This window comes from Rhinopithecus bieti, unplaced genomic scaffold (assembly GCF_001698545.2).
Source record: "Rhinopithecus bieti isolate Rb0 unplaced genomic scaffold, ASM169854v2 scaffold_10584, whole genome shotgun sequence".
In the NCBI taxonomy this organism is placed as follows: Eukaryota; Metazoa; Chordata; class Mammalia; order Primates; family Cercopithecidae; genus Rhinopithecus; species Rhinopithecus bieti.
Window position 1 is genome coordinate 1,007,790 of NW_016806721.1, and position 25,659 is coordinate 1,033,448.

Here is a 25,659-nt window from a genome sequence, read left to right on the forward strand (position 1 = left end):
GTTTTCATTTGACTACTTCTCATCTTCAAACTCATGCATAGTATAAGTCATTCTTGCCTTCTAACATGTGTCCAATACAGTTCATGATTTGCATTAACTTTGAGAGATTTTAGTTATCTAATAGGGAAAGAAATAGTAGTTAGAACATTGTGCATATTTGAGTTATCACCTACCCAATATTTTCAGAAAGTACTACAAGATGGCCCTTGTGACATACAGGGATGGAGAATAACAGCGAACAATGAACACTACTTACAATTTCAGAGAAGAACAGGATGGATCTTAGGGCCAACAAGTTAAAAATGTCTTTTACCTCTTATTATATGTTACTCATTTTATCACATCCAACTGGAAGTATTCTTGCACTTATTATTGAAAGCTTCTAGAAATTTTCAAGAAGCACGTAGAGTCAATAATTAATCTGATCATTAGTCACAAAAAAAAAAAGTTTGAGTCATAAATAGCAGCAGAATCCATTGATCGTAAATAAAGTAGAAGGGAGACATTACTGAGCAATTTCCACCAAGCAAGATAATTAAAGTCAGAGATGCTGTTTCCTGCTTCCCTGGTATAAACAATGAAGCTGCTCTACTGGCCTCTCCACAGCCTGGATGTCCCAAGGCCACCTCCCTCTTCTTTCCTTCCACATTCTCTAAAGAGGATTCTGGGTCATAAGGGAAGGAAAATTGGTGTAACTTCTTTCCTGAAACGACTTCAGCGTTCTCTGTGTTTGTATTTGTGACATCTTATTATAAGACGAGCTAACATCTATTATTAATTGATGCACTAATTAAAGCCATACTTGCAGTTTCCATTAGCTTATTCCCTAAATTCTCCAGAGTTGGCTGTCTGGTTTTAATCAAAACCAAATGGTAGTCCAAATTCCCAGCCTGGAGCAGCTAGAAGGAAGTCATTCAGGGGAGGCACAAGAAAGCAGAAAAGATAAACAGATGATAGTTCACAAAATTTGTGACGGATGAAGGATGCAGATACCATGAGCGGCTTTAGAGATGTGATTCAGGAATGCTGCCATGCTAGATGGAAGCAGTTGTAAGTGTTTAATGTCAGCAAGACTCTAATACGATCAAGATGGAGCCTGTCTTCTGCTCCAGCAGTGGATTTTTGTAACTGGAGGATTCTGACTAGAGGTAATGTGCTGCTGCATTTGCCATAACACAAACTATTTTAATTCTGTGAAGGATTCTTGTGATCAGAGAGATCTGGAAGAAATCGTTCTATTAACTGGATGCTTGGGATTTTACTTACAGATGGTCTCAGGGACAAATGAAAAGCTGCAGCATTTCCAATTTTAAGTCACGTTCAAAAAAGGTTTTACCATTTAGAAGAATTATGGTATTAAGGCTAAATTCATCTTGCTCTCTTAAAAGATCTTTTGAAATGAGAGCAAGCAAAGGCATTTTGATTAAGCTGTGCTTATACATTTAATATAGTGGAAAGGTTGTGGATGGAGAGAGAACTATGTTTTCTTTTTTTCTTTCTTTTTCATAAGCAGTGTGGGATAGAAAAAGCTCTAGGACTTTATGACTCTCCAGCTAATCACCTCAAGAGCTCTGACAAAACTCACTTGAGTTCTGTGTAAAATCAGAACTCCTAAAACGCCCAGGCGGCTGGGCTCTCCCCTCCTCCTCTCTCTTCGTACAGCCTTTCTCGCATGCACACTCCTCAGAGGCAGGAAATACTTTCCAGGCAATCTGGGCCTGGTTGTGGAGGCCCCTTTTGCAAAACCTCAGTCTGAATTTAGGAGACAGAAGTCACTAGGAATGCCTTGACAGAATCCTGCCTTAGCTAAGGCTCCCTCCAGCTGCAGAGGGTGTTTTTGTTAGAATCACACACTGCGTGAAACTGCTCAGAATAGAGCCATGATCTCAACCACGAAATGGGAACTTAGATTTTGGAGAAACCAACGGGGACGGACTTCTTTCCTAGCCTGAGTGTTGAGCAGTGTCATGCCTTGGCGTTTCAGCTCCTCGTTGTCTAGGTAAGACGCTATAGACTATCTTGATGCTTTGAGGCGGTCTTTGAAGAGAGAAAGATTGAGATAAATGTTAGCATCTTGCCCTGAGTTGGTGACTTCCTAGGTTTTAGAGTAAAGCCATAAAATCAGAAGTGGAAAATGTTTGATAACTAGAAAATTGTGAGTCAATTCGTTTTAGCAAACTGTCAGTTCTAAAATAGACTCCATATAGATTTAACTGTTTTCCTCCATAAAGTAAGATTTTATTTTTATCCCTTTTTATGTTTAACTTATTTATTAATTGAGCTGTCAGATCAGTTTTCCTATTTCTTGGCACAACGTGAAACAAATACATTTTCTCACACATCAGTGTGAGGTGTAAATGAATTCCTACCCTACCTTCCTGTGCCAAGAGGGAGAGTAGAAAGCACTCGAGTGACTTTTGCTTAATAATCAGTCTCCAAAGATTATTTTGTGTCTCATTTAAAACTACGAAGATTGAATTTCTTATTATTTTACCCAAGCCAGTTTCAACCATATGTCAAGCTTCTCCTGTACAGCTCAAAAGGTTCATTTTTTTAAAAAAGTAAACACGTGAAATTTCAGGAATTATTTCTCTCCTAAGTAGTATTTAATCTGAGTTTTGGAAATTTAAGTGTCGGAATCGAATTTAGTTTACATTAATTTTCTTGGATTCATTGCTCAGGTCACATTTTGTGTAATATTTTGAATAACTGAAGTCAATCTCAATGACACTGACACTCACTATAACTCTTTTAAGGCAGTCAGAAATCACTCCAGTCATATGGAAACTGTTTGTGTCCTTACTTTATGTAATCGTAAAATTACATTTCCACCTGACTGTAGTCTCTTTAAGGTAATCTTAAATGTTTAAATGTACAATATATTAGGAAAGAAGTTTAGTAATGACTGAAAAAGTATGGACTTATAATGCATAAGATACTGTTATATTTCTGAATATTTATAATAAAAATCATCATTTTCCAGAAATAAAATGGTACATAAAGGGAAGAAATATTCATGTACATTTTCAAATCTATTAGATGAACACAAAATATACTAAGTGAAAGATGGAAAGCTATTCTGACAGTTGAATCATAAGAAATCAAGTAAGTGTTTTCTTTATAAGTTTTTATTTAGTACAAGGTAACCATCTGCTGTATTAGCTATTCTCAATTTTTATACTAGAATAACTTATATTGATACATTTTAACTATTCAGTGACAATTTGTGTTAAAACTCCTTAAATATGAGAAAATAATCTACTTTTATATATGTGAAAGATAAAATACTGACTTACCTAAATTATGATTAAATTAAAATCTCCAAATGGAATTTCAGGGAAGGAAAGAACCTAAGAGATCGTCTTCTCTAACACTGTCTTGAGCTTGCCTACAAGAAGCTGAGAAATGGGATTTAAAAGTGACCTGTCCAAGGTCACACCTCTAGCTAGCAGAAGAGATGACAGCAGACCCACAGTGCCCTGATTCATAATTCATGTATCTTTTTATCCCATCATCCTGCCCTCCAATAATAATTATGCATAATGAAGTATGAACATGTCCAGTAGAAGGGTGCTTTACAGACAGAAAATTGGAGATCCTCTTATTAAAAAAAAAAAAAAAAAAAGGGGTAAAGCTGTCACAGTGTTACTTATGTGGGAAAAAAAATCATAACTTTAAAAAAAACAAATTAGTATGCCTACAACAAACACTTTACAGTCGTAACTTGCTTTATGACTATTTTATTATATTTGATATTTATGTCAAAATCAATCCATATGCTAATAATTATATTAATCTGGTGTTTCTTTAAAAATAGGGCTAGAAAATAACTTTTCTAATTTATATCCTTGTACTCAAATGATCATAATAAAACTATCCCAACCAATGATTTTCAGAGGCAATTTTACAGCAACCCCCCCCAACACATCCTTTCTTCTATCTAGCCTAAATCATTGTTGCTGTAGCTTATTTCCAATTCTTTGTTCTATATCACTAAATATATAAAAAGCCTAAGTTGATATATAAAAAAGTTTACATTTCTCCAGCATGTTTTCAATCCCTTAATTGATTTGTATATCTACTCTAAGCCTTCTACAAAGTCATTCAGTTGTAGAATGCAGAATTTTTATAGTATATAAATGAATGTCTGAGCAATGTGGTATAAAATGGGAGCGTTGGCTATTTCACCTGCATCATACTTCATAAATGACAATATTTGTTGCTGTGTATGCTGAAGCAGTATACCTTCCGAGACAAGACCCTTTCTCATAAAAGTAACACATTCCATTACTAGTAGCTGCCATTTCTTTAAAAAGAATGTGTCATGATGCTTTTTTTTTTCCATTTTCATGACCAGATTGAGTTTCCTAATGTTATTTCTACTTAAAAGATACACTATTCAACACTTCCTTTCAATGTCACCACACTCTACATTATTGGAATGGGAAATAAGTGCAATAAAGTGGTGGCCCTTATAGCTGACTACATGATTCCTAGAAGGCCTAGTGAAAAAGAGCACATCACTTCATTTTTTTTCATAAGGGCATTATAATTTTAAAAGAGAATTTTCTGTCTCTGTCTATACCTACCCATACTGTATAACTCACTACAAATACTTATGGAATGGTTTAATCTTATTCATAGAGGTTTAGGTCTTACCAGCTTAAAATAGGTCAAAAACAGATCATTTGAAATTCGTCTTTTGTTTGTATTTTATTGGTTTCCTCTTGAAAAATGAGTGATGTCAGTGTTATAAAATGAGAATCACTCTTTAAAAACTATTACAGTATGGCAAAGTTCCAAATGACCAAGATCTAGATCAAGGATATTATTATCAGAATAGAGACATGTCAAGAATTATACATGAGAATTGGAAGAGGACAAGGGAACACCGAAAACTTTTAGATTTGAGGGAAGTAGTGTGAATATTGGGCCTGCCTTCCCCACATGAAAGATAAGCGCCTTGCATAAACAACATAGACCAAACAGAGTTACAGAGAAGAATGACTCTTGATTGACTTTGGTGTGATAGAGAAATACAGTGTTTACTTCTATGGTTCTATTTTGGCTTTAAACTGATAGTTCATAGAGTTTTGAGAAACAAATGGGCAATTTTTAAGAAAGTTAAACAGAATAATAATGAATAAACTAGGATCTTGAGACCCAGTTTAAAAAGATTGTTAGTTTTGATTCAGTGGATTACAGAGTATGTAAATGAACTTTAAAAGATTAAACAGTGACTCAAATGCCAAAAAAAATCTGAAAGATCATATAAACAGCATGCATATGAACTTGCTCATTAGTTGAGATAAATGGATGGAAAAGACAATTGTATGTGTGAAAAGGTTGTTTCTGTATTAGCTTGAAATAACAAAGTGTTTTAGCAATGCAATTCAAATAATTCAGAGACAAAATCAGCCCTGTTAATGGAAATGAGATAGAAAGGAAGTAGGAAGATCAAACAGCAAGTTTAGATACTCAATTAGTGTTTCTTTTATTCCCAGCAATTAGCAAAATAATTAGCATGTCAGGAATTATCAACGCTTGTTTGTCAACAAATGTTTGTGAAATGAATGGGAAGAAAAGCGAAGAAAAAAAAAAAAAAAGGAAAACCAGGGTTGAGGAATGGTAATGTGTGGGAGTTGGACTTCTTTCTTATTTTCCAGACATCCTGTAATAATAGAATAATAATTTTTAAAAGGGAAGGAAAGTAAGAGGTTGGAAAGAGTCATCAGAGCCTGAGGCCAGAGGTTAACAACACTCTCATTAGATGACATTTCAAGTTCATTAAGCACCAGAAGGAAGCATAGGCATCCAGAAATGGTTTGAAATTAAAAGTTACATGAGGCCAGTGAGAACAGAGCACTAGCGAATTTTCCACAATTTAAATGGGGTGGTGTACTGAAAAAAATAATGGGCAAAGTCAGAAAACTGGCTCTGATTTCCTCTTTACCACTTGAAGCTCTGTGATTTGATGCTTGCCCCATAACTACTTTGAGTGTCTGCTTTTTATTAGTAAAGTATGGGATTTCTAGTTCATGTTGAGCATCAGATGAGATTTGGTGTGTGCAAAGTGTTTTGCATACAGTATAATCAACAAGTCCTTGTTTAAAAAGGCATAGGTCAATTCATCAAGAAAGAATATGGGAGGCCAAGGTGGTCGGATCACTGGAGGTCAAGAATTCGAGACCAGCCTGACCAACATGGTGAAACCCTGTCTCTACTGAAAATACAAAAACTTTAGCCAGGTGTGATAGCAGGCACCTGTAATCCCAGCTACTCGGTAGGCTGAGGCAGGAGACCACTTGAATCTGGGAGGCGGAGGTTGCAGTGAGCCGAGACTGTGCCATTGCACTCCAGACTGGGCAACAAGAGCAAAACTTCATCTCAGGAAAAAAAAAAAAAAAAGAATAAAGAATAGTTGTGTTTCACTCACATTTTGTTCTAATCGCTCATCTATATTGAAATATCATGGACACAGAAGAAAAAGATAAGTTTCAGCTCATACTCAGCCCTGGATTCTGCAGCTAAAATCAGTCGAAAGCTAAAGGAGTCATCATCGTTATCACCATCACCACTATCATGATCAAGTCACTTTACATCTAGTGAGTGCTTGAAATGTGCCATGGACTAAGTGTTCTACATGTCTTATAATCTCATTATTATTAACTCATTATCATCTTCCCCTCAGCAGTTTTTTCATTCCCATCATAGAACTGAGAAAACTGAGGTATGTAGAATTTAAGTAACTAACCCTAATCACCAGGAAAAAAATAAAAAGTTCTTTCACAGACATCCTTACAAAAATGGGAGAGAATTCCTGCCCACCAGTATGAATTTGACACTGAGCTAGTTACTTAGTCCTGCCAAAGTTCTTCCCTATCAAATTAAAGCAATAATAGTCTCCGTTTCATATAATATTTGTATTACTACTAAAGGAGATAGCTTCCAAGTAACACACCAAATACAGTATTTAGTCCATAATAAGTGCTTAATTAATTGAAGGGTTTTTTTTTTACTATTAAAATTATCGTTGTAAGTTTCTAATGCACTTAATATTTCTTAGGTATTAAGAAAAACATCTGTTGATCAAAATAAGCTCAAACATTTACAGTTAGATGACAAAATTAAAATGAGATGATAGAAATATATGGAAGACAAACAAAAGTTGATAGCAGAGGCATTGACCCCAGGTAGGATACCAAGCTCACTGAAGTAATTAAGTTCCTAATGACATCTTGTTCCTGATTTCAGTGAAATTGTGCTTATGGAATGACTAAAAATGTAATTCCCTACTGTCAACTTGCTATCTGAGCACCTGTGTTGATGTAGCTATATCTGTTATTTACACTTAGTGATTACTGTGTCTACTGTTGGAGTGTTCTTAGAAATGATAGCAAAGCTAAAAATAAAGTGACCACTTAAAGCAAAACCACATCTCACCATGATGATGATAAAACATTATAATCTGTGTTCCTTGTTGAATAAAATATCTTTTATAATAAGGCAAAGCACGTTTCAATCATACTGCTTTGCCATCAATAACAAAAAGGTCAGCTACACATTTAATATCAAATTGAACCCTAAGCTACTTCCTGTTACATGAAAAATTTCAAGTGAAACAAGCTCAGAGGAAAGGCAATACTTTTCTTTATTGTAAGAGATTCTACAGAAAATAGATATTATGGCCAAAAAGATAATTATTCATTAATGAATTTATTTGCAGAATTAATCTAAGGTACAATGTATTTGTAAATGCCCAAATTATTCTGCATAGGATCAAACACTACTATTAAGAAACTGCATACTTTAAAAAAAAAAAAAAAAACATGGAGATCCAAATAAAACATCGATACTTAGAAATTACTACATCCATAAAGCAATATTGTCCCTCATGGCTGTGTTAATTCTGGGATCTCCTAGAAACCAATATCCCCAGAAAGATCTCAGTGATATCAGGAAAATATCATAAAGTATTCTCAGTTTCCTCAAATTACATGTGTGTTGCTTAAAAAAATGTTAAAAGAATCTCCAAATCTGGCTGACTTGAGCCATAAAGTGGGTGGTAAGTCAAACGCTGCCAGTATCTGGTCTCCTCTCTGCAAGAAAATTAGACACTACTGGAAGTGACACTAAATAGCAGCAACCTGAATGTAAAAACAGAGCGCCACTGAAATAATAGCTTGCAATTTTTCAACACCCTGCTCTTTTCTCAGAAGCTGACTTCTAGTGGATTGAAAGAGTTAACTTTCAAATTTGCCTGATCACTGAGAGGCTAAGAATGAGAAAAAAAAAAAAAAAAAAAAAAAAAGTGTTTTAAGTTCAGTAAAAACCGACATACCTAAAGGGTCAACAATAAAATAATATTTTCAGTTGGGTACCTATTTCTTCATTTTCTTCTAAATACCAAAACTGATGGAACTTTGGATGTGTCTTTTGAAAAAAGTGATATACTACTTATTTCCCTTACTCGGCTCATTATAGATGACTTATTCTTTAATTTAGTAAAGTTTTTGATGCTTTCCAAACATCAAAAGACATGGAAGCTACTTCATATATAATATTTTAATCTTCATTAAGCAATTTGCCAATAAAAATTTTAACAGGGATTCGTGTTTTCCACTAACATGTAATGAGGTATAACAAGTAAATTCCAGCATTAAACAAAGTATGTAAAAGTAGATGAATAATGATTTTGTGTGGGATTAAGACACATATTGCTACTAAAGAAAGGCAATCTGCATGAAATCATATGGAGGTAAATTCTTCATCATGTTATTAAAGGTTTATCCACCCACAGTCTAATTCTAGTCTTGTCTAATTGAGATTAGATAACATGAATATTTTAAAGGAAAAACACTAGTTGTTTTTTACTGAAAGTTGACTGTCTGGACTAGACTCAGAGAAATGCTTTTAAAATGTGATCTTAAGGTTTTGCTATTTGTTTGTGTATTTACATTAATGAATTAAGAAATATAATATCTACTCTGGGCTTTCTTGCTGCTCCTAAGCATATGTCAGTTCAGTTTGGCAATAAAGAGGATCCTTCTTCATTGATCATTGAGCTGTGTGGCAGTGGGAAGGCGCCCAAATGTACACAATGTAGTTTGCTCGGTAATTTGTTTCTTGACATTATCATTAAGAAAATGCGTTTTATTCTCCTGCCTCGTGCCACTGCACTCCAGCCTGGGCGACACAGCAAGACTCCATCTCAAAAAAAAAAAAAAAAAAAAAAAAAACAAAAAAAAAAAAAGGAAATGCGTTTCATTTTGGCTTCCACAAATGCTCTTTGTAATGAAGATTTACTTCGAGTTGAAGAACTACATTAAGTTGTGATCCTGTGATCATGTCTGTTTCCAGGTTGTTGATTGTCTTTTCTAATTGCCTAATTCAATTCAGTAAGTGTTCTGGGGGCACATATGATGTACACGTGTGACTCCCCAAGAGTAGGCTAAGATGCAGTAAGATTTCATATCATTAGAGGATGTTCAGGTTTCCAATGTATGCATCTTACCAAAGTGACCCTCACCACATAGCAACAAAATGCACCAAATGTAGAGGTGTCTTCTTCTTGGTTCATATGCCAAGAGAGCATTTTAGAAAGTATAAGTTATGTTTAATTAACATGAGATTATTTTCCTTACATCTTCTCTTTCTTCCCACAGTGACTAAGCACATGCTATGTGAAAACTGTTTTTGTATGTGTGTGTGTATATTTATATACACACATAAGCACACATATATATTTGTGTGTATATGTCTGTGTGTATATATGTGTGTATATATATACATATGTGTGTATGTGTCTGTGTGTGTGTGTCCGTGTGTGTATGTGTATAAAGCAGTAGGTGGCCGAGAACGTAACCTAGAAATTTAACAGGGGATGGCTAATCAGGATGAAAAACTCTAAGGGAAACTAGAAGTAATTCTAGCTATCTAAGGAAAAAGTAAAAAAGTAAAGTGGCAGTACCGTTATGTCTTTATTTTCCCTTCCATTAAATATTCAGGATATTTAATAGAATATCCTAGAGTCAATCATGCCTTCTCTTATTTATATTGATATATATATGTATACACACACATACTCACAACCCAGAAGTCAATAGCGTGTTCATTTATATGTGTATATATATATGTGTTTACATATACATATTTATGTGTGCATGTATGTGTATACATATGTGTATATATGTGTGTTTATATATTTATATATAATTTATTTATATATTATATATATACACACACACATTTATATATATCACACGTATTCTCAAAGGACAAAACAAGATACCTGCATTTGATGGGATGAATAAAAATGTTGCTATCTTTCCCAGTACTGTGAGTGAGGTATTCAGGAAAAGTGGGAATTTAAGTGAGAATTCCCCATTTATGTGCATTTGCTAATGTAATGCTATTTACATGTTTTCTTGTGTATCTTAAACTTCTATTCAGATAACATTTTAGGAAAACGATGGCTTAGACAATTCCTAAGAATACCTGTTCCAAATTTCAGGAATTCCCCAGGAGAGTTGGGGAAGGAAAGGACACTCTGAAGGAACTGACCTAAGAATCTCATAGAAATTGCATGGATATTGGTGCCATAAATCTTCAAACTGGCACCTTTTCTTTGCTATATACATGAGACTAGTGTTTCTGTAATTGCGAGGGCATGGTGTGGGGAGTGGGAAGGGGCAAAAGAAATGGTTTGGTCCCACCGGACATATTGTAGAAGAACTGCAGTCATGTTTATGCATCAACTCAATCTTAAATTACTGCTGTAGAACATTTTAAAATTTAAATTATTTTTAGCATGAATTCTGAAATCCAGAGATAAAACTTTCTTAGCAAATGGCACACAAAATCATAATACTTTAAATTATTTTTAGCTATGTCTTCTGATATTTAACTCTGCATTTCTAAACAATATGATTGTACTATGATTTTTTTTTCTATTTTAGACATTATCTCTTAACTTCCTGCTACAGAAAGTGACTATCTCCCTTGAATTATTTTCTCTGCTCTCCCTAACCTCACTCCTCACAGAATCCTATGCACTGAAAATCATTGCTTCAAATGTTTTGGTTAATTTAATGTTTACTATTTGCATTATTTTGACTACATGAAAAAAAATTAGCCACAGCTTATGGAGTGTGCTATTATTATATTTTCCTTCTTGTAAAACTGTTTTTCCTGGGGTTGGTAATTGATATCCCTAATGTTCTCAATAACTATTAATAATTCTTCCATCCACATTGCTTGACGTTATAAAATTCCTCTCAATATGTCATATATAATTTATTATTTCCCTTTCTTTAGAGACATCTCCCAGAGAGAACTTTAGGATTTATGTGAAATGATTGACCCATGGACTTGGTACACAACTTTTATCCTGAGAATTCTGTTCCATCCTCACTTGTGCTGAATTCTTGGCTTCCTTTTGCCATGTCTTACCTGCTGTGTTTATTTTTTACTTTGGGGGTAGCTATCTCTTCAGTAGCTTTTGAGAAGAGGTTAAAAATAAAACTAAGACTTATCATTTAATTTTAAGGCCAACATAACTTCCCATCCAAATTTTGAAGTCATATTTGCCTGTCATCTTCTCTGCACTGTTACTTTTGAGAAATCTGATACCATTGATTCCCAACTCCTAATGCATAATCTCTTTTTCTCTTTCTCTGATTACATTTAGAACCATTTGCTTGTCTCATAAGTTCTGAAAATTCACAACGATATTTCTTATGTGGTCAATTTTTCTTTCTGGTACCATTGCATCCTCATCAGTTCCCTTCAATCTGAAGACTTGAATCATTTGTTCTGGGACACACGCTAAAACTGTTTTCTTCGAAAAATTTCTTCTCTTAATGTTCTCTGAGGGCCGGGCGTGGTGACTCACACCTGTAATCCCAGCACTTTGGAAGGCCGAGGCGGGCGAATCACCTGAGGTCGGGAGATTGAGACCAGCCTGACCAACATGGAGAAACCTGTCTCTAGTAAAAATAAAAAATTAGCCTGGCGTGGTGGCACATGCCTGGAATCCCAGCTACTCGGGAGGCTGAGGCAGGAGAATCGTTTGAACTCAGGAGATGGAGGTTGCAGTGAGCCCAGATCGCACCATCGCACTCCAGCCTGGGCAACAAGAGTGAAACCCCGTCTAAAAAAAAACAAAACTGTTCTCTGAAATGCTTCTGATACATGTTCCCCTCCAAGGTAACTAGTGCGTTTTCAAGTTGCAAGCAATTCTCTGGAGTTTATTGCTTCCTCTATCTTTTCCAAAAAGGTAATTCTAGAATAGTAGAAATCTGAAGCCAGAAAGAAAGGAAGTTTTCTTCCATCCAGTAGGAAACTGTACCTCAAATACCATTTGACTTGAACGTTCTGGAGGCAGAAAATTTACCACAGAGGATCTCATTCAGACATGTTCGCCTCCGTGAAGCCCTAGCTGACATATCCACCATTCCCTTAGCCACCAAGAAAGGAAGGAAGGGAGGGAGGGAGGAGGAAAAAAAGGAAAGGAGGGGAAGGGAGAGAAGGAGGAGGGAAGGAAAGGAAAGGGTAATGAGAAGGGAAGGGAGAGAAAGGAAATGAATGAGCCTCTACTTGGTATTCATACCCCTACCAATGATATTGTGGCCATGATAGAACTTTAACTTTAGAACTATTATCCTTGTCTACAAGAGTTTCTCCCACAAAATTGTAAGCTTTAGTAGCAAAGGTAGAATATATAATTTAGGTTTATATTCCTAATGTTTAGCCAAGTTTCTGCCACTCACTGGGTACTAAACAAACGCTTGATGAATAGTGATTATGATCTAACTACTGTTAGTTCTGCAGACTGCACACTTGATATCAGCCAGTGGTACTTCATCTGCACCTTGCTCTCTCAGGCTATAGAATCAGCAGTAGTAATTATTATCAAGTTCTTCTTTTCTAAGAACAATTGGCAGGGCAAATTATAAGCTGGTCTTCTATTTCAGAGACAAGTGCAAAACAGAGCATGATCGTTTGATATCAAATATAGATCAGTGATTCTCAAACTAGAATGTCTCCAATCGTTAAATAGGGTAGCATTTAATTTGCTTAATTGATGATGATGATGATGATGATGATGATGATGATGATTTTGCTCTACCACCCAGGCAAGAGTGCAGTGGTGCGATCATGGCTTACCGCAGCCTTGACCTCCTGGGCTCAAGCAATCCTCCTACCTCAGCCTCCCAAGTTGCTGGGTCTAAAGGTGCATGCTACCACTCCTGGCTAATGTTTGCATTTTTTTTTTTTTTTTTTTTTTTGAGACGGAGTCTCGCTCTGTCGCCCAGGCTGGAGTGCAGTGGCCGGATCTCAGCTCACTGCAAGCTCCGCCTCCCGGGTTTACGCCATTCTCCTGCCTCAGCCTCCGAGTAGCTGGGACTACAGGCGCCCGCCACCTCGCCCGGCTAGTTTTTTGTATTTTTTAGTAGAGACGGGGTTTCACCGTATTAGCCAGGATGGTCTCGATCTCCTGACCTCGTGATCCGCCCGTCTCGGCCTCCCAAAGAAACATCATCTCCCTGTGTTACCCAGGCTGGTCTGAAACTCCTGGCTCAAGTGATCCCAAAGTGCTGGGATTATAGGTGTGAGTCATCATGCCCAGTAATTTTGTTTAATTTTAATGTGTATATTGTATGCCATAAAATTCTTATGTTAAGGCTTAGTAAGTGTTACAAAATTAATGCAAACAATGAATTCACAATCATACACTAATTCCTCAAATTTGGAAATTTCACAAGTATTTTCCAGAATCACTGCATCATTAGAAGTACATACAGTCTCTTGTAATGTTAATGTCATGGTGCTTGAACACATGAATTTAAGAAATGAAAAATCTCCATGGAAATTCACTTCATAAAACCAACATCCTGAAATGACCTACAGTTTTCCAGATCCTCTATCCAAATCCTCAGCAACTGAGCTCATTCTGAATGAAACTGCATGAATAGGATTACAAAAGAAATGTAATAGAAATCTGAAAAATAAGTAGTCAGTTTTTTGAAATGTAATTTTAAATAAGGCAGCCCAGTGAGGAGGCTCATAGGGGAAGTCAGTCTTTTACAAAGACTTATCTCTCTTATGGGATAGATTATAATCAGTTCAGATGATTTAGGAAATAACACCTATAAACTCAGATATAATTGACAATAATCTAATGCTCCTATTTATTAATAATCTGCTTTGTCTTTAAATCATAGAGGCAGATTTAACTATAAATCTTACAAATCAAAATTTAAATAGAAACTGTAGATAGAAGAGCTTGCAGACATTCATTTTTTAAAAAAACTGTCAAACCACATGATACGGAATGAATGAGGATACCCAATGTAATAATGATGGTTATGATAATTGAGAAATTGTATATCTTAAAAATAGAAGTGTACACTTACAGAAAAGATTTGGAAATGTTCAAAGCACCTAGATTAGAAATGAAGACAAGAATAGTTAATACTTTATTGGATTTATCTTATTTATAATCTCTCTTTGCAGTTAGATTGTCTCAGAACTTGTTGAACTATCTTCCTTTGATTTGATAGAAATACTTACTTGTCAAGGTTGAGTGACAGAAATTAATGAATATTATTGTCAAGTCTTAAAGGCAAAATTTTGTTTTGTGTAATTCTCTTTCCTAAAAGTTGATAAAACTATCTTTCTGCTTAGTAAAAGAAATGAAACAAGAATTCAGGCTCAACTTAAAATAAAAATGTGGCTTAGGAGTGACATCGTAATACCACTTGGCATTTCTTAAGTGAGCCTGCTCTTTCTACACTGGATAAAAATAAAGAGAGAAAAGCATCTAAAACCCTATGACATCCCAAATGTGCCCATGAAAGCAGAAATTTTCTGGCTTGCATCTATGCGTTCTTTCCACTTTCCGTAGCCTCCCACGTTATAATGACTTATGCATGGAATTCAGAGACTTTATATTTTCTTTTGAGTGCAGAGTGAACGTCAACATGGAAAATGTGAAGGCTGACCACTTTTCAAGATGGCCACAGACCTTTGAGGGAACCAAATAGTATCCAAAAAGATACTTGGTCAGGCTGGGATACTAAAATTCTAGCACATGTCAATTTCACCAGTTTTTACAGGGTGGAAATATTTACCTCTCAGGCATGTGTTTAGTCAGAATAGCTCAAAATTTTTGTTGGGGAGTCAAGGCCCTTTAAAATAGAATAAAGAGATCCAAGATCAGCACAGCAGTTAATCTTGTCTATAGCATAAATCAAAACTCAACCCATGTTGTGTACTGACAGTTCTTCTGTGGAATAAAAACTAAAAGTGTCTGCTCTGTGAATGGGATTTTTCTTTTACAGTCCAATAACATAGTTTCACTGTGGGGCAAAATTTGGGTTAGTCACTTTTATAAGGTTGAGTTTACACTGGTACTATTTCTTTCCTTTAACTAAGGGTTTGAAGAATTCAAGGCAAAAGGTTGGATACCTGGCATGTGTTTGTATTCTGAGCTTGTCTTATGCATGATTTTCTTGTTTACTTAAATTTTATGGCCAAATTCTAACAGAAATATGCAAACTAAACTTCTTATAAGCCAAACAGAATGAGACCGAAGTTTCTGAAGAATAGTCCCAATTGTCTTATAGTCATATCTTCCTTTATGTTCACTTGAATTCTCGCATAAAATATTTAGAGTTTACACATACTAAAGTTATGTGGGAAGAAGGGATGAAGGTAGAATCTCATAATTCCATGAAGACAATGAAGTTTGTTGACTATCTCAGTCTGGGCCTTAGAAGCAGGACCCAGTTTGAAGCTAGGCTCACTTCCTACATGTATAACTTTAGTAAATTATTTAATTTATCTTAAGCTTCAACAATACCAGCTTGCAAGCTAGTAGTAGCAGTAATAGGATGCATGTATAGATGGATCTGTCCTAAGGCATTGTAAATGGTATGTGTTATGCTTTCTACTCAATGCACTGTGTGTTAATATGTGATAAACTGGATTATTCCATGTTTCTTAGTCACTCCCTGGAGTAACTACATACAGGTCATTTGGGTTCGGTGTTAGCTCTTTCACACACTAATATATTACACATGCTGTCTCTATAGCTCAAGTTTTGCATGAACAGTTCCCTGGTGACTTTTGCTGTGATTCAAACCAAACAGTGAATAGATATATTTAACAACTTGTGCTCACAAAAGTAAATCGGGAAAGCATGCAAGCTAGAACAACATGTTTCTTCCAGTGGTTTTTATTAAGTATTGCATTTCACATATTTTCTTAATGGAGTTTTAAATGTTCAGTATTTATATCTTTATTCATTAATGGACCAATCCAATTGCCTTTAAAAGTGTTGCCGATGATTTTTATCAGAAATATTCAATGTAAAATTTCCTACTAATATTAGGCTGTTTCTTAAAGAAATAATGTTATTAAAGCTAATAAACAGAAGCTTTATAAAATCTCTTAATTTTGATAGCATAGATTAGGTCTTCTCTTTTCTAAGATATATTTTGACTTTAGAAATGTATCTGTGACTATACATATTTTTTAATTTTTAATAGGTGGCGAAATGACAGAACCCATTCCCTTCTTTGATTGGTGATTTTGAAATAATCTTTCATCAAGTTCCATCTCCTTTACCCTCATATGGAATATATCTCTATGTCTGTGGTTAAACTACGATGACATGTCTGTAGCTATCAGAAAGAGAAGCTGGGAAGAACATGTGACCCACTGGATGGGACAGCCTTTTAATTCTAATGATCATAACACAGCATGTCATCATGGACTCGTAGCTGACAGCTTGCAGGCAAGTATGGAAAAAGATGCAACTCTAAATGTGGACCGCAAAGAAAAGTGTGTTTCACTACCTGACTGCTGTCATGGATCAGAGCTGAGAGATTTTCCTGGGAGGCCAATGGGTCACCTGTCAAAGGATGTGGATGAAAATGACAGCCATGAAGGTGAAGATCAGTTTCTTTCCCTGGAAGCCAGCACAGAAACACTAGTGCCTGTTTCTGATGAGGATACCAATTCTGATTTATGCCTTACAGATGATAAACAGGTTTTGAATACCCATGTGCATAAAACATCAGGGCAACATATGATCGAAGGAGCAGGCTCCTTAGAAAAGGCACTGCCCATCACAGAAAGTAACCAAGTTTCTTTTAACTCCTGGGGAATGGCTGGTAAAACTGAATTAGCACTGGTAAAAGAAAGTGGGGAGAGGAAAGTTACTGACTCTATAAATAAAAGCCTGGAGCTTTGCAATGAAATAGGTTTAAGTGAAATAAAAGATGCACCCAAAGTAAATGTAGTTGATACTTTGAATGTGAAAGATATTGCACCTGAGAAACAATTGCTTAATTCTGCTGTAATTGCTCAGCAACGAAGGAAACCTGACTTCCCTAAAGATGAAAATGAAAGAAGCACCTGCAATGTAGTACAAGGTGAGTTCTTAGATATTCCTTGTACAAACAGAGGACTGCCATTATTAAAAACAGATTTTGGAAGCTGCCTTCTGCAGCCTCCTTCCTGTCTCAATGGAATGTCAGCTGAAAATGGCCAGGAGAAGAGTGGTTTTTCACAACATCAAAACAAAAGTCCACCAAAGGTCAAGGCAGAAGATGGCATGCAGTGTTTACACTTAAAGGAGACCCTGGCCACCCAGGAACCCACAGATAACCAAGTCAGACTTCGTAAGAGAAAGGTAAGACGTATGCACAGATTCTCTGGCTTTTGAAATTTTGTAAATATCCTTGGATTCATCAGTTATCATTTTGCTTGGATTAAAAAGATATGAAGATGGTTCTTTTGCCCTGTCATGCAGATGCATAATTCAAAGACTACCCACTTGGTCAGACCATCAAAATATGTAAAAATTAAAGAATAATAATCTATCGATTTCACTAATAATATGTATAATGGTTTATGAATAATCTATTTCAGAATTGTGTTGAAAACAGGATTGATATCCCTTTCTTTAGTTGGAATTAAATACCCACCAGATAGCTCATAAACATGCAGTTCAAGGCATTCTGTAGAGTGCTTTCTGATTTTTATAAAGAAAGTCATGGTACTGTTATAGCATTTATTTGGGCATATTTCTTTTCTCTTCAAAAGAGTATGTTTTCATAAGAAAAAAAGTGGTATAAATCACATATTTAAAATAATCCCTTTACATATACAAAGGCAAAACTACTGCCACCCCCAAAATGCGCTGATGCCATTTTAAGTGATACCCTGGCACACTCACCATCAATAGATACATCACAGTCTGTGTTTCTTGACACAACTGTGACTTAACTGTTGACCAGAAAGGGCTAATAACTGAAATTATGTTTTATGTTACAGCTCCTTTGACTAATTCTAAAAATTCCATCCTCCCCTGCGAAGCTTCCAAGTGAGAGAAGCAAGGGCTCAGATGGTGCTACCTGAATTATGGTTTAGCAAGTGAACCCTTGACCAAAACCTGTCTTTTCTATAGAAGTTCCCTACATTTCTCCAAAACCTGTAGTGAGTTATAGTCCTGATATAAGTCCAAGTACAATTTCTTCTTCTGTAAACCCCATATGGCCACTGGCATTGAAGAAAGCTTACAGTTTTGACACTGATATGCACCGATTAAAACATATATCCTTGGCCCTCTCTTGAGATATTCATCCATTACTGCAATTCTCCTAAACACAAAACTAATGTTCTTTGTTCTGTTCAACTGGGGCTATCTACCATGAGAAAAAAAAATCTCCTACTTTCTTTGTAGTGAAGAAATCTGGTTTTCATAGACTGTGGTTTTGCTAACAAACTAGTTCAGTAATGTGTCGTGAGTTAGTTTAAATGAAGTCAAAGACTTTACAGCAAAAATCAGTGTCCACAAGCTATATGCCAACAGACCATTTTGTGCTTCTGGCAGACTCTCCCTTCCTTACATAAGTTTTATGAAAATGTTAATCCTCCATAAAGTTGTTATGATTAAAATGATTAGGTCACTTTTTCAAAAACTTTCATATATCCTATCAAAACTGTTTGAGGGGGTGCTATAATCACATTAGACAGTATTAACTGACCTATGGCATAGCTCCCCTAAAATAAAACAAACTCCGCCCAACTGCCAATGGAAACATTAAACATTCCAGAAACATATACTCACCACTTGAACATTTATGTCGATACTAAGAATGCTGGAAAGAATTTACTCTTGGACATGTCACTATAGCATGGTTGCCTTTTGAGAGTTATAATTATATCTCATTTACAAGTTCGAACTTAAATATCCTATTTTAAGCATTCTGTCATGCTAAAGTGTTGTGACATTGTCTGATGGAATATTTACTTTAACTCTACAACCCATTTAGGATGCCTTCTAATAAACAGATTAAATGAAAAATTTTAGGTTGGGAATTTACCCTGGAAAACTACGGTTATGGGAGAAGCCCCAGAACTAAAATGTGTAAGAATTTTGTTTTATGCATTCTTGGATGAGTGTTAAAATACCGTGGAATTGGCAATTCATCATTTTTAGAAATTTACCAGAAGAAACAATAGAGAATATTCACAGAAAGATATGTACAGAGGTGTTCATCATTATACTGCAAGTTACTGAAAGAAAAATGAAACAGTCTACATTTGCATCAATAAAGAATTTGTTTAGGCCGGGCACGGTGGTTCACGCCTGTAATCCCAGTACTTTGGGAGGTGGAGGTGGGCGGATCACGAGGTCAGGAGATCGAGACCATCCTGGCTAACACGGTGAAACCCCGTCTCTACTAAAAATACAAAAAATTGGCCAGGTGTGGTGGCAGGTGCCTGTAGTACTATCTACTCAGGAGGCGGAGGCAGGAGAATGGTGTGAACTTGGGAGGCGGAGCTTGCAGTCAGCCCCACTGCACTCCAGCCTGGGTGACAGAGCAAGACTCCTCTCAAAAAAAGAAAAAAAAGAAAGAAAATAAACGGTCCAAGAATTTGTTTATTATTTATCTCGTATGGAATACTATGCTGCCATTAAAAAGATGGAGTGAGATCCAAGCACACTAACTTTTAAAGAAGTTCATGATATAGTCTATCTGAAAAACAACAGTAGCAGACTAATATGTATAGATAGCCAAACCTTAATGTCAAAATGTGTATGTGTGTGTGTGCATGTGGGTGTGTATATATATATACACACACATATATACATATACATAGATATACATGTATGTGTATATATATGTGAATGTATATATATACATATATATGTATATGTATATATATGTGAATGTAGACAGTAGTATAAACCTCTCTGTATAACTGAATAATATGTGAAATCCTGGCTAAATGGGCACAAAATTGTTAACAACAAATACATTGGATGAGTGGAATTAAAAGAGCAGAGGGAGGGGTTTTCATTTTTTATCCCATATAATTTTTATAAAAGATCACAGAATTATGTATGAAATGCATACACTGAACAGAAACACACAAAAAAATAATATTTAATGTATAAACAGGCATTTTCTGCATGGCACAAAACAACCTTTTATCTGCATTATTATTATGATTCTTACTGCTTTTATAAACTATAAACAAATATAAAGTTTTTCACACTATTGACAAGAGTTCTAATCAACTAGTTGATGTCTAATACTAGTGCAACTAGTTTAGAAAAAGATAAGTTTTTTGGAGGCACACGTGTGCCACATTTTCATGTCTGTAGGGAATGTGATGCCAAATGTTCAAGTGGTAGAAACAGTCTGCTAATTGTCTGTATATTTAAAACTGTCAGCCATAGTAATACCTGTAAGATAAGAACTTGGAAAAGTGAAATCGAATAAAGGCTAATATCATTTTAGTTATGGAATTGTAATCAGCTCATTATCTGATAATCATGTGAGTGAATCAAATCCTTCAATAAATTTGTGCACATCGATTTCTTTTGTCAAGATAACATCAAGGTTCTAAGACTTGAAGAAAAAAAATAAAAGAGCTTATAAGGGTGATCTTCAAAATGTATTGAAATAGTGCTCTAGATATATCATTGTGCTTTTGATATAAATTATCATTTCTTGAAACCCACAAATCTTGGCAGGCATTCATCATTTTGCAAAGCTTAGTTTTACTTAGTTTCTGATGATATTTCTGACTATCAGAGTTTAGTCACACATATATTTATTAGGAGTCTCAGTTGGAGGGGATTACATTTGTAGTGTATGTACTACAAGTATAGACCTATATTTGTAGTATATATGTAGTATATAGGGGATTACAAATATTGACCTTTTAAGCCAATAATTCCTCTAAATAGGATGAATTATATAATGAAATTGAAGCCACTGATATCAAAGGAAGACCAAATGAATTGTGAGCAAATGTTAGAGAACGTGCCATAAGGTTGGGTGACATATGACCAGCACTCACAAGGCCTGGCTGGTCTCTAGGGTGAGGCGGCTGGTTAAAAGCAATTCTGAGACAAATTCCAAAGTAGTCTGGAGGAGGGAGACAGTCTAAGAAGTGGTCTCTTTAAACCAGACGGGATGTGAAGATGGAAAACATTTAGGGAAAGACTTGAGGTTAGACATTTTTTCTTAAAGAAGTGGTTTACTAATTAGAGAGAGTCCAGAATTCAGTCTTGTGTAAAGACTACTTAAACAGTTCTGAATTTTTTGAATAACCATAATAATTATATAAATGTCTGCACATATGTTTATTTGCTCACATAAGAAATAATCCATATTACAAAGCAAAATAAACTCCAATAAAGATGCAAAGATCATGTGAACTATAAGAAAACATCTAATTCTACATTCCAACAGAAACCTCATATTCCAACAACAAATTAAATGAATGCTAGGCTCTTAGTTTATCTTGGAGATGGAGTCTTGCTTCCTCACCCAGGCTGGAGTACAGTGGTGTGATCTCCACCCATTGCAACCTCCGCCTCCTAGGTTCAAACAATTCTCCTGCCTCAGCCTCCTTAGTAGCTGGGATTACAGGTGTGCACCCCTACATCCGGCTAGTTTTTATATTTTTAGAAGAGATGGGGTTTCACCATGTTGGCCAGGCTGGTCTCAAACTCCTGACCTCAGGTGATCCACCTACCTCAGCCTCTCAAAATGCTGGGATTACAGGTGTGAGCCACTGTGCCTGCCCTATATCTCAGTATTAATTAAGTCTGCTATCTCAGAAAACGTAATAGTGCTTCAAATGACATATTTCTCTCACACACATAAAATAGGGATAAGAAGTTCTGAACTAATATATAGGCTCTATGCCTTGAGAATCCACACCCCTTTTATCTCCCCTCTCTGCTATCTTGAGTCCTCATCTATATTCAAGTCAGTGGGAAGGCAAAAGGGTACAGGGGTGATCACACCCCTGTGTACAGGCAGTGCCCAGGTCATCGACTTCACTGCAATTTCATGGGCTAGAATTTAGTTTCATGGGCACACCTAGCAATAAGGGAACTGACCATTGGAATCTACATTCTGGATAAGCATATGTTCGCTAAAAGTTCTATTATCAAAGAAGTATGGAACAATTTATATTGAGAGATAACTCATAAATATTGAGGAATAATGCTCTAACATAAATATATTCCAATATATCATGACATGTTGCGAAAGAAATAACCAAGCTGCATATATGTTCTGTTGTATTCTGTGTAAATACTAGGTGCTTTAATTTCACACAACAGAATACCTTTCCTCATTATGAAACTACTTGCTATATTAAGTGATGTTTATCAAATGCTATATCATTTCTTACAGAAAAACTGTCCAGGAATAAAACATTATATTATACATACTGTACTTTAAATCCCTGGAAAATATAATACATTGTCTATGACTGACAAAAATCAAGTATTTTCTCCTTATTCTATATTTAAAATATGCAAACATTTCGTAAAAGGACACCCATACCGGAAATGATATTCTCTTTCCTTTCTATCCCCTAAATGCCGATGGGGGAGACTTGTAACAAGGGGAGGATAACATTGACCAATGGGTGACATAAAGAAGATAGTAAATTGTGCAGAAAACAGAATGAACCAAAGTAGGAGGCTGGCTGGGACAATATAAAAGGAAAGGAACTATTCTAAAAAAATAAGTTCTACTGTTCTATACCTCTTTACAAGGTAAAGAGGTATAGAATGTATTATAATTATATTTAACAATATAACAAGTATTGTAACTATAGTTAGCAATAATACATAGTTTCAAATAGCTAGAAGAAGGATATTGAACGTTCTCAGCACATATGTTCTCAGACATGATCAATGTTTGGAATGATGGCTCTGCTAATTACTAAACATTGTATGATCACTAAACATTGTATGTATCACAACATCATCTATATGCCCCATAAGTTTATAAACAATGTTTATGTATCAACTGAAAATTTTTTAATTCAAAAAATAAAGATTAAAACAAGAAATGAAAACCTAAAAGATAGTTAAGCCAAGGCTTCGGGCTAATGTAGCAAGATATGTGGAATGAAAGCAAGGACAATGAAGGAATTAGCTTGTGAATAAGCTTAGTATGAGCCGACAAGGAGGGAAGGAATGTAAAGCAGGGTAGGTGTATATATAGCTCTGCAGATAAATTCATAATAACAGTATTATTTTACACCAAGCTTGCACTGGTTTTAATGACACAGGCCTGTTGAGCAGATTGCGCTTTCTAAATCCCCTTGTTTTGACACTTGTTTCCCTAGGTTAAAGATTGGAGCTGGCAGTGAAAGCTTATTTCCAAGTGGTTAGTTGGTGTGTAAATTCATAACAAGTTCCTGTGACAGTTCTTATCCAACATACTCTTAGTGAGTTTTGTGTCCCGGGTAAAGCTAATAGCTTTGTAAATAAATTGTTTTGTGCTTCATTGGGCCACTGAAAACTATCAAATAATTTCATGCCATTTAAACTGGTTTTTGCCTTATAAATAACCAGAAAGCCAAAAATGTATTTGCAGATATTTGGGGCTCAAATATATTGTCTCATGACAAATAAATATAAGTCTAAAACCAACTCAAAATGCAAAAACATTTAATTGTAAGATAAAGGAAAACACTAGGTATAGCGTCTGTTAAAATCAATCCATAATAAACATTGAGCATTTGCAGTATCCCAGGTGCTATTCTATGTGCTTGGTCCATCACCATGAGCCAGGTAGCAGAGTTTATTCCATTGCAAAGCATCTAGTCACTGAAATCCCACTGGAGATGCCAAGTAGGGGTTCTGTTTGACTGACATATAAGGATGGCACTGAAGAGAGGGGAGAGTAGTGAGAGAGGTGGAGGGAGAGAGAAAATAGAGCGAGAGAGAGAAAGACAGCGAGAGTAAGTGATAGAAAAAGGACAGGCTAAAATAGGATACCAAAAGTAGCACTGGTCATTTGTAAAGAAAAAAATAAAGTCTTTGACAAAAAACAAATATGTAGCAGGCTGGAATCAGATTCAATTTCAACAGGATGATGTGGTTATCACAAGCAGGAGCTTTACAGAGAGACAAGGAACATGAACTTGACTCCAGGGATTATAGAGCTGACGGAGCTAAATCATCGCTATTTTTTTACATCAGGTACTCTGATGACCACAGTCAGCCTTATGGACTTTATCTCCAACAGGCTAGAAGTGGAACCCTCATATAAGCTCATATTTCAAGATCCTCAAATGATTGACTTTTGGGGGGTGTTCCCTTTCCCCAGTTTTCTCAGTCAAGTTAGTTGCTCAATTCTCTCTATACCCACAGAAGACATATTACTGACATGAGCTATATCATCTTATTAAAATCCTATGTATAATGTATAACAAACAAATTCATTGGAATCCAATTGATTCCACCATTGCTAACTAAAATGTAGCTCACTGAGCGCAATTATTCAACCTTGTGTCCACAGCACTTAGAACCTGTTCATAAATGCTAAAAATAATGAATGCCTTTGTTGTAGTAAGATATTTATTTTCAGAGGATAACGCCAAGTGTCAGGAACCCAAATTATAAAGATGCCGAACTTAAGTCATACAAGCACCACCACTGGCCGCATATCCCCTCTCTGTTCTGCCCGCTCGTTCTGTGCTAAATCAGGACATAAGGGAAGAAGAGGGACAAGGGAGTCATGTAAAATCTGGATCTCTGAGGAGACCTTCAAGACTGAGATCATTATTATGCTGTGCCTCAAAAGAACTCATTAATCATAACTAATTAGTCAACAGCAAACTATGAGTAGTAAATGTTATTTTGAAGATACTTAGTTGTATCCAGAGAGGAGTGGACAAGGATGAGTGTAGAAAAGGAAAATGTTAGAATATCCATTCATGTTTATTTTAATTTACCATTTAATTTTATGTATGTTCTTTAACATAAATATTAATATAAAAGTGTATGTGTTATTGTTTATAAGTAAGTAACATACACATGCTTGCAGAGGAGTCCATGTCAAAAATGTCAAGAGGCCACTAGTCTAGAAATTCCATAACTTTTCTGGTTAATGTCACTACGAGGAAGTTGGGGGTGGAGTGGAGGGAAGATGACAGGAAGAATAGAATAAGAGATTGAAAGACAAATGATTGGGAAGATTGAGAAGCATTTGTTTAGAGAGTGTTAAACACTGACAAATTCTTTTTTAATTTTAATTGTGAAAATGACATAAAGTTGGGAGATTTGCTGCCAGATGCCTTTAAGGCAACATATATATA

General features: G+C 35.6%; 1 protein-coding gene across 1 annotated transcript in view; it reads left to right on the forward strand.

The window, feature by feature from the left end:
* The first annotated feature begins 1,660 nt into the window (after positions 1–1,660).
* LOC108533112 (rho GTPase-activating protein 7-like) overlaps positions 1,661–25,659 on the forward strand; it is a 219,054-nt gene continuing 195,055 nt past the window's right edge. The window contains exons 1-2 of the mRNA XM_017877505.1: positions 1,661–1,999; positions 16,554–17,701. Coding sequence (XP_017732994.1) covers positions 16,679–17,701 — 1,023 coding nt within the window. The 5' untranslated portion in view covers positions 1,661–1,999; positions 16,554–16,678. The remainder of the gene's footprint in view (positions 2,000–16,553; positions 17,702–25,659) is intronic.